The 14016-nt window shown below is 36.7% G+C and overlaps 1 protein-coding gene across 3 annotated transcripts in view; it reads left to right on the top strand.

Moving 5' to 3' along the window:
• Positions 1–14016, top strand: part of KIDINS220 (kinase D interacting substrate 220) — an 85529-nt gene that overhangs the window by 18663 nt on the left and 52850 nt on the right. For all 3 annotated transcript variants that reach the window (XM_086631392.1, XM_086631391.1, XM_086631390.1), the window contains exons 9-17: positions 1727–1825; positions 4365–4463; positions 5163–5261; positions 6180–6357; positions 6889–7053; positions 8450–8629; positions 9002–9167; positions 10078–10229; positions 13383–13672. In XM_086631392.1, coding sequence (XP_086487518.1) covers positions 1727–1825; positions 4365–4463; positions 5163–5261; positions 6180–6357; positions 6889–7053; positions 8450–8629; positions 9002–9167; positions 10078–10229; positions 13383–13672 — 1428 coding nt within the window. The remainder of the gene's footprint in view (positions 1–1726; positions 1826–4364; positions 4464–5162; positions 5262–6179; positions 6358–6888; positions 7054–8449; positions 8630–9001; positions 9168–10077; positions 10230–13382; positions 13673–14016) is intronic.

Below are 14016 nucleotides of genomic sequence, written 5' to 3'. Positions count from 1 at the left end.
TTGCGTATTAGTACATGTGGTAGTGATGTTAAAATTGTAAAACAATGGATATTACAAAAAAGAATATATTTCATTCAGCATATACCTTTATCTTTTACAATGGAGCTTTTTACTAGGACACTTGCATGTAACTTCAGCTGTGAGTTAAGACGTGCAAATGCAGCTGTTGAAAGGTGCACCGTGAGCTGCGGTCGCGTCGTTCGGCAGAGGCCTGCAGCAGGGGCAGTGACCAGGGCGTCAGTCTGAGTGCTGCCCACTCAGGGGTTGGTTTGCTTCCATAGGTGCCTTGGACTGTCTGCAGTGTCCTCTTGGTCTTCGGGTTTTTCCGAAGTGTCAGAGACAGGCTGAGCGCTGCACCCTTGGGGCTGTAGGTGGTCAGATACCTAAACTTAGGTGCCTCTGACAAGATCAGTGTTTTAGTTCAGAGCAGTAATACAGGTTTGAGACTGAATTTCCAATCCCTAAATTAAATTGCTTGGGATTGCAGAGAAGAGAGGAAAACCTCCTAATACTTGCTTCATAATTTTAAAAGGATTCTTGGATGCATTTTTTTGTATTTCAAGTGGCAACCTAGTGCATTTCTTGGATGTGCTGAGCTGCAGCATTGCATGTGACAATAAGTTTGATCTCAGGCACATATGAAAGCAAAACTTTAGATACTCAGGAAAATACCATTGCAATCTCCCTTCCCACCTCTTCTGTCACAAAATTCTACAACTGTCTGCAGTCCTGTGCTTTCAGGAAGGATAAATTACAGATTTCAGTACAGCTCACTGTAATCCAAGAATACATCAAACAACGAGTAGTCTTAGTTTCAGATGCCAGAGTAGATTTTCATAAGGAAAATTTCTTGGTTTGCAGCCAGGTATGTAATGACTGTGATTGATAGAGGATCTGCTACTATTGATCTTTGTAACTGAATTCCACACCTGTGATTTAGCTATGCTTTTATTTGTTTTTCCTGCTTCATCATAAAAGAAGTATTAGGTAATTTCAGGATTTCATTTTCTGAAATTCTGACCTATCCTTAAGTGTGTTAAAATCAGAAGCCTTAAGCAGAATTGTAACTTGGTTTTACATATCTACAGCTCCATTTACCACAGCAAAATATTTTTTTCTTTTGATCAATTTGAGATAAAATCAGCCTTTTGCTTCTTTTCTTTATAACAACATAGTGTATGTAAACAGAATAGCAGTCAAATCTGAACACAAAAAAAGGGGATAAAATTGTTTAAAATTCTTGAAGATCTTTTGTCAGCTGTGAAACATCTGAAGGAAACAGCCAGCATTTTTGTCTGATTGTAAAGTGGTTATTACTGTGAATTATTACTTGTCTGATTGTAAGAAGTTATTACTATGGGTGGTTGGTCTTTCTGTGAACATAGAGAACAGCTGGATTTTTTTCATATTCATTATTAATTTGTGCTGTTATATATTAGGATAGTGCTTTAAGCTTGATCCATTTTGGAGGTGTTTGTTTTGCCATAAATATATTTCATCTCTTTGCCAAAAAAATATAAAAAGTAGAAGAAAAAATTATAGACTCTATGTACTTGTTTTTTGCAGAGATAAAACTATTTTTTGTATCTTTCTTTAAGATGAGTGCAGATTTCTTAATATAAATAGGCATAATGTATATTTTGGGGCTCTAATTTTATTCCATGTTGCATTTCTTTTTGCTAAATAGTATTAATTCATCTTCAGTGTTCTTTTACAATTTTTGTAGAGTGGAGATACAGTGCTGATTGGGGCTGTTAGAGGAGGTCATGTGGAAATTGTGAGGGCCCTGCTCCATAAATATGCTGACATAGATATCAGAGGCCAGGTAAGTACAACAATGTAAATATTTGAGTAGTTCTTAAAAAGGATGTGAATTTGAATGTCAGACAATTATACTGTGTTTCTAAAGACAGGCCTTTAAAAAATTGCTTAGTCTACTCTGAGGAAACTGATTCCCATCAAACATTAGAAATACATCATGTTGCTGTGCAGTTTTTGAGATATAAGACATATATAATTGTAATGACTTGTTAAGCAGCATTTTTGTCAGTTATTTTCTATAGCGGTTGAAAAGCAAACAATCTAAATTGAACTTATTTCACCTGCACTACTGAACAGATTTAAAATAATGAAATACTTTAAAGATCTTTTAATGTTATTATTTTAATACTTACTATTTTAAATTTAATATCAATATATTAAAATATGATACACCTTAGATTTTATCTGTTATCATTGCAGTTCTGTCACTATGCTCGGTTGGTTCTTTTCTCCTTCATTAACTTCCTTTCTCACATAAAGCAGTGTTGTCAGTGATTCCCATGTTTTCTACCTACCTCTTCCTTCTTTTTTTGTCCTTTGATTAACGTGTTGTTTTTGTTCTTCTACTGAAAGCTCTCTTATTCAGCACAGTACTTGTTTTTAATTTACTTTCAACTTACTTTTGCTTGAAGCTATTCAAATCACTCTGCTTGCAGGCACATAAGTTCTGCCAAGTTTGAACACAAAACTAACTAGTCACTGAGAGCTGCAAAGATTCAGTGCCTGCTATTGGTGCGAAGCCTCTTTGAGCAGCCAAGAAGCTTTTAGTTTGGAGAAAAAGTAGTGTTTGTATCTCTTCCTCTTACCTGCTAATTGGAAACCTGAAATTGTGTGTCATTGTTGTCATGGGTCTGAAAATCTGGAGCTTTTAAACATCTTGATTTGACCAAGGCAATACAGAAACAGCAAGAGGATGCAGCCTCCTTGGAGGCGGGGAAGCTTGTGACTTCTGGCATGCGAGGGCGTCTGTGTAGCCATTTGCGGAGGTTAATCTAGAGAACACATTCGTGGCCTTGTTGACACAGCAGGAGTCAGTACCATCAGCGGAAGATTCCAGCTGTGAAATTCAGATCTTCCCATTAGGACCAGCAGTATCAAAATCAGTGATGAGCGCTAGTGTTTAGCAACTCCCTTGATGTTTGGCGGTGCAACACCTGTCTGCGAGCCAAACCAGTTCTGGGGAGACTTACTGCCTGCCCCAATCTGTGATGTTCCGTAAAGATTGCCGAGTCTTGTCCAGCCTTTCAACAACTATGTTCCTTGCTGCCCATTCATTCATATGGACACTAGGCAAGGTTGATCTTGAGCAGATAAAATGTGACTGTAGGGCTCTGGGAGCAAGTGTTGGGGCAGTGAAGCAGCTCAGGTGATGGTGTCCTCAGCCCTTCTGGTAAGGGGGAAAGGCCCAGCTGGGAGCATCTGGCAGACCAGTGCCTGACTGTGCAGCTGGTATTGGTAGCAAGAACTCAGCATCCTCAGACTGGTGTCTTGTTGGAAGCCACCTGACTGAAGGATGGAGGACATGAAACCCAGGTGACCAGAGAGGAAAGAAATCTTAGTGATCAGGCTTGTTAAACTGTCGAGAAGGGCTTTAAACTCAGTTTGCTCTGAAGCCCACGAGTGGGAGGGGAAGAGCTGCAAGTGAAAGAAGCAAGCAAGGGAGAAGGCTACAGGGGGGAACTTTGACGTTTCTGCTTAGAAGCAGATGTGTGTTCAGAGGCTTTTCTTAAACGTCTCTACACAAGTGTGCATCGAACAGAAAGAGTTGTGGTGCAGTCGTTAGGCTACGAAAAGATTGCAGGCATGGAGACTTCTTGCGATAGCACACGTCACTGGGAAGAAAAATGATGAGACAAGCAGATTTGCAGCTATTAGCTATTCCCTCTGGTTCAGTGTATGGCTGATCTGCATTCTGGTGCTTCGTGCTGACTTTCATGTCCATTTACTTTTATGGCTTTCCAGCTTGCATGGCCTGTTTTTAGGCCGGCTAATCAGTTCACAGTTTTAATAGGCTATACTGTAAAACTGAGAACAAAATGGAAAACTTTTTTGAGGCCTGGAAGGGCTTAGCACTTCTATGGTCTAATAGGAAAGAAATCTTTTTCTTTTTTCTTTTTTTTTTTTTTTAAATATAGCTGCAGAGAAACATGACTTACAAAATGGGGGTAAAAAAGATGACAATGGAAAAAGTTGTTTTGTTTCATTACAAAACTTGTATATTTGAGTTACAACTGCGTACTCATATACGGTTGTGGAAACTGTTTCAAGACAGGTTGCATCTGCTTGGATTGTTTAAGCTCCTAATATATTTTACACAGGTTTTTAAAATAGATTTGTGTTCTCTAGCCAGATTTCCTCTCCCCCTCAAAGTTCTACTGTTGTGCTATTTAGATTTGTTAGTGTTTCCCTTTGCCCTGAGCTGTGCTAAAATTTGCTGTATTATGTGCTGTTTTCAATACAGGGTTCATACTTTATGTACAGTTTTTGAAATTATTCCAACTGAGTGAAAATACTGTTAACATTTAATACTGTCTTTTTTTTAGGATAATAAAACTGCTTTATATTGGGCAGTTGAAAAAGGAAATGCTACAATGGTGAGGGATATCTTGCAGTGCAACCCTGATACTGAAACATGTACAAAGGTAATGATCAGAATTTTAATTGAATTGCTTTGTTTAATATCTGTTCTTTTCTCAACTCCTATGTGGTGTTAAGATCATAACACCAAATTCAGTTTTTGTGAAGTGTTGATACCTTGCACACTGTAAAAAAAAAAAAAAATTATTATGAAATACAGAATTTATTTTCAGCAATGGTAATGTCCTCTTTGTTGATAAACATCACCTACTACTAAAACTCGATAGCAGGGAAGGCATGGATGCTTTCCCTCGGCATCATTCACATGACCAGCAATAAGGAGTAGAGAGCAGGTCCTGCTGGAAACTGAAGAAATAGGTTTCTGATATTGCTAAGCGTGAAAGCTCAGACCTCTGTTTCTTGCATGTGCAGGAATAAAAAAAAGAGAAAGTTTTATGTACAGCAGTGACTTACCTCTTCAATAAGTCTCTTTTCAAATATCTTGTATTATATCTGAATCTTGTCTTTCTCTTTGACACTGTTATTAACAGAAATGTATTTTGTTCTCTGATTCTAATCAATCTAGAATACAAGGTCCATGATACTTTTTCAGTAATGTACATGCTTAAGTGTTGTCACTTGCACAGCAACATTTAACAAAATTCTCCTAGAAGTCTGAGATTTAATTTGTTACACTAGCACTAGTTTTTACTTGGTTTTGAGTATTCAGAGATGTTTTTATTAGGCGTACTTTTCCCTTTTAGGATGGAGAAACACCGCTTATAAAGGCAACCAAGATGAGAAATATTGAAATAGTAGAGCTTCTTCTGGATAAAGGAGCTAAAGTCTCTGCTGTAGACAAGGTAAAGAATGTTTGTTTGTTTACTTTAGTATATTTAACCATTTTATTTTTGCAGCAGAATTTTGTAGTGAGCTGTCAAGGCTAAGACAGAAAGAGAGCTTCCTATATGCTTAATAATTAAATAGCTCAGAATACTTTCTGTTTAAGTTTAATTTAAATTTAATTCCCACCATTAATCTATTGGGTTTTTGTTTGAAGTAGAGTGCTTTTAGTAATACGAAAATAAGTGATTCCAGGTTAGGAATAAAAATTTCACAGATAAGAATACTAATTCTTACTACATTTGAAAAAAGTGTAGAGAATGGTTATTATTTGTCACCGATGTTTGCTTTCGATTAATAGGCATTGAACTAAGCAATGCCAAGGACAAACACAATGGTTTGTTGTTGTCCTTTTATGCATTACCTGCTTTGACTGTAAACCTTTTAAATACAGGAACATTAATTTTTTTGATACTTTTATTAACCTCTTAGTATTATGTTTAGGACAAATAAGTAAAAATGTTGTTGTAATAAGGAAACTTTTACTGGAAAACTTTTTGGAGAAGTCTGAGCAGACATTGAAATCATTCTAACAATCAGCATCTCTTGTCCAGGCAAACCTCTGAATTTACTAGTAGACACTTGTTTCTAAACACAGACTACAGTTTTCAAGAACCTTAAGATACTGTTATAAACATTTAGGAAAGAAGATAGCGCCTTAGATTAAGCGTTACAGGAACTGCATTTTCACATCTTTGCTGAAACTTTTGTAATGTTTTTTCAAGTGGAAAAAATGCATACCATTGAGGTGTTAATGCTGTTGAGAATATCTTAAAATGTAATTTAAGTAAGTAACATCTGAAACGATATGGAACATATGCTCTGTTCATAACCTTAGGAATTCATGTTAGATATTACTAGTTTTTCACTAATTGCAGAAAGGAGATACTCCCCTCCATATTGCCATTCGTGGAAGAAGCCGTAAACTTGCGGAATTACTCTTGAGAAATCCGAAAGATGGTAGATTGCTTTATAGACCCAACAAAACAGGAGAAACACCTTACAATATTGACTGTAGCCACCAGAAGAGTATTTTAACACAGATATTTGGAGCCAGTAAGTATATAAGTATTTAATTTTATGGTTTTTTAATCACTTGTGTATTGAGAATCCAGTTTATTCAATTCTGTATTGAAAAGTGATAACCATTTAGGTTTTTTTAATGTTGTAACTAATGACAGAACTTTAAAAAAAAATCAGCAAAAAATTTCATCATTCTAAAAGCCTAAAAAAGGTCAAATGTACCATTTATTTTTGACCTTTGATATTCGATACTGTGTGACTTCTGTTGGTTGTTTTGGTTTTACTTAGATCTTGTTTTTGTAGGAATTATTTTCTTTGACTTGCTGTGGTTGGGGATTTTGTTTGTGTCTTTTGTGGTAAGCTCTCGTGTTTTTGATAATTGTATAACATTTACGTGGATTATTAAAATTCCTTTGAGCAAGAATGTACCAATAATGACAGCTACTATATGGGAGGAGTACATATACAAATATAGATGAACCTGTCATGATTTTATGTATGAAAATTGTGATATTGAAGAAAGTTCTTAAAGCAAAGTTCTTTAACGTAATATTCATATTACAGGACACTTGTCTCCCACGGAATCTGATGGTGACATGCTGGGTTATGATCTGTACAGCAGTGCCTTGGCTGATATTCTGAGTGAACCAACTATGCAGCCACCTATCTGTGTAGGCTTATATGCACAGTGGGGAAGTGGAAAATCTTTCCTGCTCAAGAAACTGGAAGGTAAAAGTTGATCTAGCCTTTTCTGTAGGTTCAAATTATCTAGGAAAAACATCACATAGGAGTTACTAGTTTTTGTGACAGCTATTGGCCTATGCAGTGTTGTGTCCAGTCTCTGTTTCTGTAATGAAAGGATTTAAATTTTAGTGTGATCCATTCATCCATAGGTTGCTTTGATCATTTATACAATGTTGAGACAATCTTTAAATGTTACTGTCTATTGTCCTGTGGGTTTCCTACAGCAGTGAATCTACCCCGTTAGGTACTGCTGGAAGTATGGCTGCTGAAATGTGTCTTGCTAGGGGTGTTTGTGTGTCAAATTAGGTTCAGACTTTTTTGCTGAAGTTACTTATTTATTGTGCCTCCTATGCATCGTCTTTTACATTTGTTTTTTTTAAGTTTTAAGAACAAATTCCAGTGATTTTTTTTTCTCTGTAGTGTATTTTCTGTGCTTCTAGTTTTCTTCCCCTTTGCCCTTATTTACTTTGAGCTTTTTGAACTTTCTGAAATGACAGAGGAAAGCAAATGCAGAGAATCAATATTTTTCACAATGGAAACAGGCATCTTATTTACAGTTTAGCTTTTTCTAACAAAGATGTTTTTCTGAGATGTTTCAGTATAATTCTAAATACTTTTACCAGTCTTGATGTTTCTTACTTTGTGTGATTTGTTTTCAGAAGCTTCCATACCAGTCAAAATGAGGTCTCTGCATTCATTTTGTTCGCCTCATGCCCTGTTTTTTTGTCATAAACAAAAAAGCAGTGTACATTTTTTACTATTATGCTTATTGTTGAGCTGTTACGTTTTTAAAATACTTTTTCAGTATTTTCTTATAGTTCTTCAATCATCTTTTTATTCTGGATTGTGTGTTTAATGTTTCTTACACAACAGATCCTAAATAAGTTTCTTCAGGAATTCCTCTTTTAATAAATATGAAACAACAAACAGAAATAAATACTGAATCCTTTACATTGTACTGTTATAGCTGACTATTTGACGAGCATGGTCCAGATTTCAGTGATGGAGGTTTTGGGAGTTGGGGTTTTTTTTGGCAGATATGATGCATTTCTTTTTCATAGTGTCATAAAATATGTTTTAAACTTTTGAAGGAGGATAGGAACTGGCATGGCTTTTAATATGGCTTTAAAAGTAGAAAATCTGCAGCAAATAGTGCAAGTATTACGTATTTAAATGGTTTCATTCATTGCATGGATGAAAAGTTAGGGTTTTGCACTAATGTTTGAAGAAGAATTCAAGCATCATTGTCTTTTTTGGATCAATAATAGCGAAAAGTCTAGTAAAAAAGTGTTTCTTTTCGAAGATGATTGTTATAATACCTTTTTGCTTTCTGTTCTAGAATGATTTAACATGTTAACTGATGTTCGTCTTTTTGTTTTAGATGAAATGAAGACTTTTGCAGGACAGCAGATTGAACCTCTGTTTCAGTTCTCCTGGCTTATTGTATTCCTCACACTTCTACTGTGTGGAGGTTTGGGTTTATTGCTTGCTTTCACAGTGGATGCAAAGCTTGGAATAGCAGTGTCACTCAGCTTCTTAGCAGTTCTCTACATTTTCTTTAGTAAGTCTTATTTTATATGAAGTTTGTGAAGGTTTTTATCTATTTTTGGAATTCAGTATGGGTTTGTAGACATGCTTTGTGATTCAAGAAATAAACTGAATGTTTTTGTAGAAAACAACACCCCTTCGGACCCTTTCCTTATGTTTTGCATGTAGTTTGTGAGAGAGCGTTCTTGAAAACAAAGAAGAGTTTTGTATATTAACTTCATTATGTTATTCTTACTGTTCTGGGTTTTAGCCATAATTGTTAAGAATTCATTCAACTCCCTTTATGCAACTCCATGCCTTATCTATTCAAACTTCATGTTTCTTTCAGTTGTGAATGTTGACTAAAATACAGTCATAACATATTTTTTATTTTTTTGTATTTTAGCTGTAATTTACTTTGGTGGCCGAAGAGAAGGGGAGAGCTGGAACTGGGCCTGGGTGTTAAGTGCAAGGCTGGCAAGACATATTGGATACTTAGAGTTGCTTCTCAAACTCATGTTTGTGAACCCACCAGAATTACCAGAGCAAACCACTAAAGCTTTACCTGTCAGGTTAGTTGTTTCATTTATTTACTCTTGAATTAATAATTCAGGTTCACTCTGATACTTGTCAAACCATGCGTATTAATGCGCGTGTTTGTCTTCCTATGAAAAGCTGTTGAGATTCCTGTTTAAAAAACAGTAGCCCTAGAAGGTCATGTAGTTAAATTTTTCAGTGTGAAGATGATAGTGTTTTCAAAAAAACTTCTGTACCAAAGTCAGTGAAAGTTACTGCTTTTTAGTATTAGGGGTTTTGACTATCATACTATTAAAAATTTGTAGCAGACAAAACAGGAATTTTAATTTTCTGGTGTAGCTTACTGTGTATTATGTTTAATGTTTGTTTCACGGATTACTCCTGTTAAGGTCTCTGTTTTTTTTTCTTGTAAGTAGAGCATCGAACTGCTCAAAGCTTGTGGTTTACCTAAAAGCCAGAAAATTTATGCCGTGTGTTTTAGTTTTGTTTACTCCTATTGTTTAGAGGCTTGTATTTTAGCCTCATGGTGCATTTATGAGATCTTAGTCTTCTGTATTTTTTTAAATCCTCCATAAATATTTGAAAGCAGCTCAGAATGCAATTTTAAAAATACTTGTCAGTATGATGTTTTGGCATCATAAAGATATTTTTATGTTTTTACTGCTGTCTGAGGTGCCGTTAGTGATGTGATCGTTTTTATCTTTTTAAGAAATCAAGTTTTAGAATAGGAAGTGAGGCAAAAAAGAGGTTCATAACAGGAGAAGAAATAAGAAATAAATACTTAAATTCCATGTAGAGTTAAAAAAAAGAAGTATTTAAGTATTTTACATCTTGTGCCTCTTGAGAAAACTTAGCTGCAGAGATGCAGGAAGATTTTTGTTTTGTTTGCCAGAAGATATTTGAAGCTTTCTAAAGTGTACAAAATACATGTTTTTTCTCTTTCAGATTTTTGTTTACGGACTACAATAGACTGTCCAGTGTAGGTGGAGAAACTTCATTGGCTGAGATGATTGCTACCCTCTCTGATGCATGTGAAAGGGAATTTGGTTTCTTAGCAACAAGGCTATTTCGAGTTTTCAAGACAGAAGATACACAAGGTTTTTATTACCTGAATGATGTTTCTGATTCTTCCATTTCAATGCACTGTTAGCAGGGGTTCTGTTTGTCACATGATGAGTTCTTTTTAGAAACTGTTGTAGCCATACAGACGTTAATACAGACAGGGACACTCTTTGTATTGTTTTGCAGAGAAAAATACCATGTTTTCTTTGCTCATCTTGATTTTATTAATATCATAACGGAATATCTTCTGTGAAGTATAGTCTTCAGAAGTGTCAGTGGAAATGTATATTTATATTACATCCTTTTAGATGCAGCATGATGTTTTTCCATAGCAATTAAGTCATTGTATCTGAGTCAGATAAAGGGAAAAGTCTACTTTTGTGTGTTGCTAAGAGAAGTTTCTGTTTAGTTTATTAGATTTCAATTCAGAGATTTTGTGAGTGACCACTACTTATTCTTGGAAATAACACATGTATAGAACATGTTGGTCCAAAGCCGTAAATTACTGTGATTAGTGCTGGTAAAATGGGATGAAATATTCTTACTTGATCCAAATTGAACCTTTTTTAGTTCTGTCCCATCTGTAGATTTCTGAAAAAAATCTGCAGAACAGAGAATGGTATTGTGAAGTAAGGGAGTTCTTGAGGGTAACTTTCAATTCATAGAGGACTGACTCCTACTTTGAATTCAGTTTCAGTCAGTTACTACTCATTTCATTTTGACCTTGACCACAAATTGAGGAATCTGTTAGATGCTGTCTCCTCTCACAAAGTGAAATGTTTAGACTCTCCTGTCTTACAGAAGGTGGAAAAAAGATCCTATATGGTGAACACAACTTACCCTTCATTGTTCTTTCTCAAATTCACTGAATATTCTTTATGAAAGTGGTATGTGCAGTTTTTCACCCTTGTTTCCATATTAGACATTCTGCAGTTCTTCTCCTTAACCTCAGTGAAACAGCTTTTGTGATGGAGTAATTTCTTTCGAAATTACCCTGAAAATGGCAGTTTTGTGCTGACTTCTTGTGATTATTTGCAGTAATCATCTTTTTCCTTTCATTTGCAATCTTACATTTCCCTTGTATTCCTTGACTCTCTTGCCTTCCTATGCTCTTCCTAATTGTGTAATTGTTAATTTTTCTTTAATTTTATCTGTTCCATTATCTTGCACATCCTCTTCTTGTCTCCAGATGTTTCTAAGTCTAGGATCATAGAATGATAGAATCATAGAATGGTTAGAGTTGGAAGGGACCTCAAAGATCATCTAGTTCCAACCTCCCTGCCATGGGCAGGGAAACCCTCCACTACACCAGGTCGCCCAAAGCCTCATCCAACCTGGCCTTGAACATGTCCAGGGATGGGGCAGCCGCGAATTCTCTGGGCAACCTGTTCCAGTGCCTCACCACCCTCACAGTGAAAAATTTCTTTCTCATATCTAATAGAAATCTCCCCTCTTTCATTATAAATCCATTGGCCCTTGTCCTATCACTACATGTCCTTGTAAAAAGTCCCTCTCCAGCTTTCCTGTAGGCTCCCTTTAAGTACTGGAAGGCTGCTATAAGATCACCCGGGAGCCTTCTCTTCTCCAGGTTGAACAACCCCAACTCTCTCAGCCTGTCTGCGTACGAGAGGTGCTCCAGCCCTGTGATCATCTTTGTGGCCCTCCTCTGGGCTCGCTTCAGCAGCTCCATGTCCTTCTTGTGTTGGGGACTGCAGAGCTGAATGCAGTATTCCAGGTGGGGTCTCATGAGAGGAGAGTGGAGGGGCAGAATCACCTCCCTCAACCTGCTGCCCACGCTCCTTTGGATGCAGCCCAGGACATGGTTGGCTTTCAAACATAGGTTTCTTGTCTGTAGGTGTTCATAGAAATTCTGTATAGGTTTCTTTTTATTTTCTTGTATCTTTAATTTTTATTAAGTCTGTAAACTCACAGATGGGCGTATTCAGTTGCCATTTTATTGTTGATGAGAAGTTGTGGCTGCCCCATCCCTGGAAGTGTTCAAGGCCAGGTTGGATGAGGCTTTGGGCGACCTGGTGTAGTGGAGGGTTTCCCTGCCCATGGCAGGGGGGTTGGAACTAGATGATCTTTGAGGTCCCTTCCAACCCAAACCATTCTGTCATTCTATGATATCGAAGTCTCTCTCTAATGCAGTTCTATCTCTTTCGAGCTAGAGGAAGCTTACATTCCTACTTCAAAATGTCTAGAACTGAGTGTAATTGTAGCTGAGCTGTTGTTCTTCTCTTCTTTGCACTCACTCTTGTCATTGTGCATTTCTGTTGCTTTGTCCTGCATCACAATCCTACCTGTCATGTATGTCAGTAATGTGAAAGATCTTTCCAGCTCATACTCTGGTCTAGAATATCACACATGGGCTGTGTATAAATCTTGGATATTCTTTCCACGTAGCGTATTTAAAGTTTGATTTTTTTTGCATCAGTTTATTGCTGTGTTCTGTTCTTTGTTATCAACAAATGTGTACAGAAGATGTGAGTCTTCTAGATGTGTACACCACTAGGTGCGTACAGATCCTAAAGGCAGAGGCTGCTACTTTGGCAAAAAGCTGTTTCTTTGATCGCTGCTTTAGCTGTGCTAACCTCCAACTGCAATATTTCTTTATCTCTTCCTTATTAATCCAATTGAAGTCAGGAGGTCCATACTGTCTTCTGAGGCCCTTGTGATCTGTCCAAACGTTACATACTGCAGTCCTTCCTTCTTTGTGTGTGTTTTAGTATGCAAGAAAGGATAATCTCAGGTTGTAGCTTGCGGTTTTGATTTAGTTCTCCAGTGGCACCATTACTGTTAGATTATGTATTATGTTTCTGTTTAAAACTGAGTAGTTACCATACTGTTTTTCTAGGATTTACTTGCATAAATACACTTTACTGGGAGGTGTCACAAAAGGGGCGGTACCACTGATGTGAAATCTGTTTAGATGATTTCCATCTGGTGTGGGTTTCTTGAAACAATGGAAATAAAAGGAGTATTAAATTAACATCTCAGCTTCATAATTTCCAAGAATTTTGGCAAATCTAGGTGATTTTTTTCACAGGCTTGTGACTGGATAGTAACACTGCAGTAACCTTTTGTGCAAATTAGTGGTTTATGAGAAGTATGCAAGTTAGTAGATTTTTGTACTTACTGGTAGTTACATTTCACATTCATTTTAACAGAACATACTTGTTTCCTAGGTAAAAAGAAATGGAAGAAAACTTGCTGTCTCCCATCCTTCGTGATTTTCCTGTTCATATTGTCCTGCGTTGTTTCTGCGATTGCCCTGCTGGCGATTTTTAACGTAGAACGAGCCAACATGACAGTGAATGTTATTCTCATATCAGTTACCTGTGTCGTTGGTCTTGCCTTTGTCTTGAATTGTCGCACGTGGTGGCAAGTGATGGATTCAGTTCTGAATTCTCAAAGAAAACGTCTTCACAATGCTGCCTCCAAGCTTCACAAGTTGAAAAGCGAGGGGTTCATGAAGGTAGGCGTTTATATGCATTGGCCGTTAAAAGAATTGAAACAAAACCTTAAACCTGTAGCCTTCTTAAGATGGGGCACCATTTATTTAATCAGGCAAAGCCTCGCAACATTAGAACGAGCCTTGGTGAGCTTTTATTGAAGGGAACGCTTCTGTTCCACTGGTAGTTATGCTTAGTGTACAAGATCTGTCTGCTCAACCAGGAATGTTGAATTTGGATTAAGTTTTCAATTTCTAATTTTAATTTTTGCTGGGAGGAAGGTACTAGGAAAACAATTGTTCTAAACGATCAGTATTCAGTAAAAGCTTACTTTAGATCAGAAGATTAGAAAGAAAAACTTTTAAAA

This window comes from Tauraco erythrolophus, chromosome 2, assembly GCF_009769465.1.
Source record: "Tauraco erythrolophus isolate bTauEry1 chromosome 2, bTauEry1.pri, whole genome shotgun sequence".
Lineage (NCBI taxonomy): Eukaryota > Metazoa > Chordata > Aves > Musophagiformes > Musophagidae > Tauraco > Tauraco erythrolophus.
Note: the sequence above shows the minus strand (reverse complement) of the source record. Positions and strands in the feature narration are given on the sequence as shown.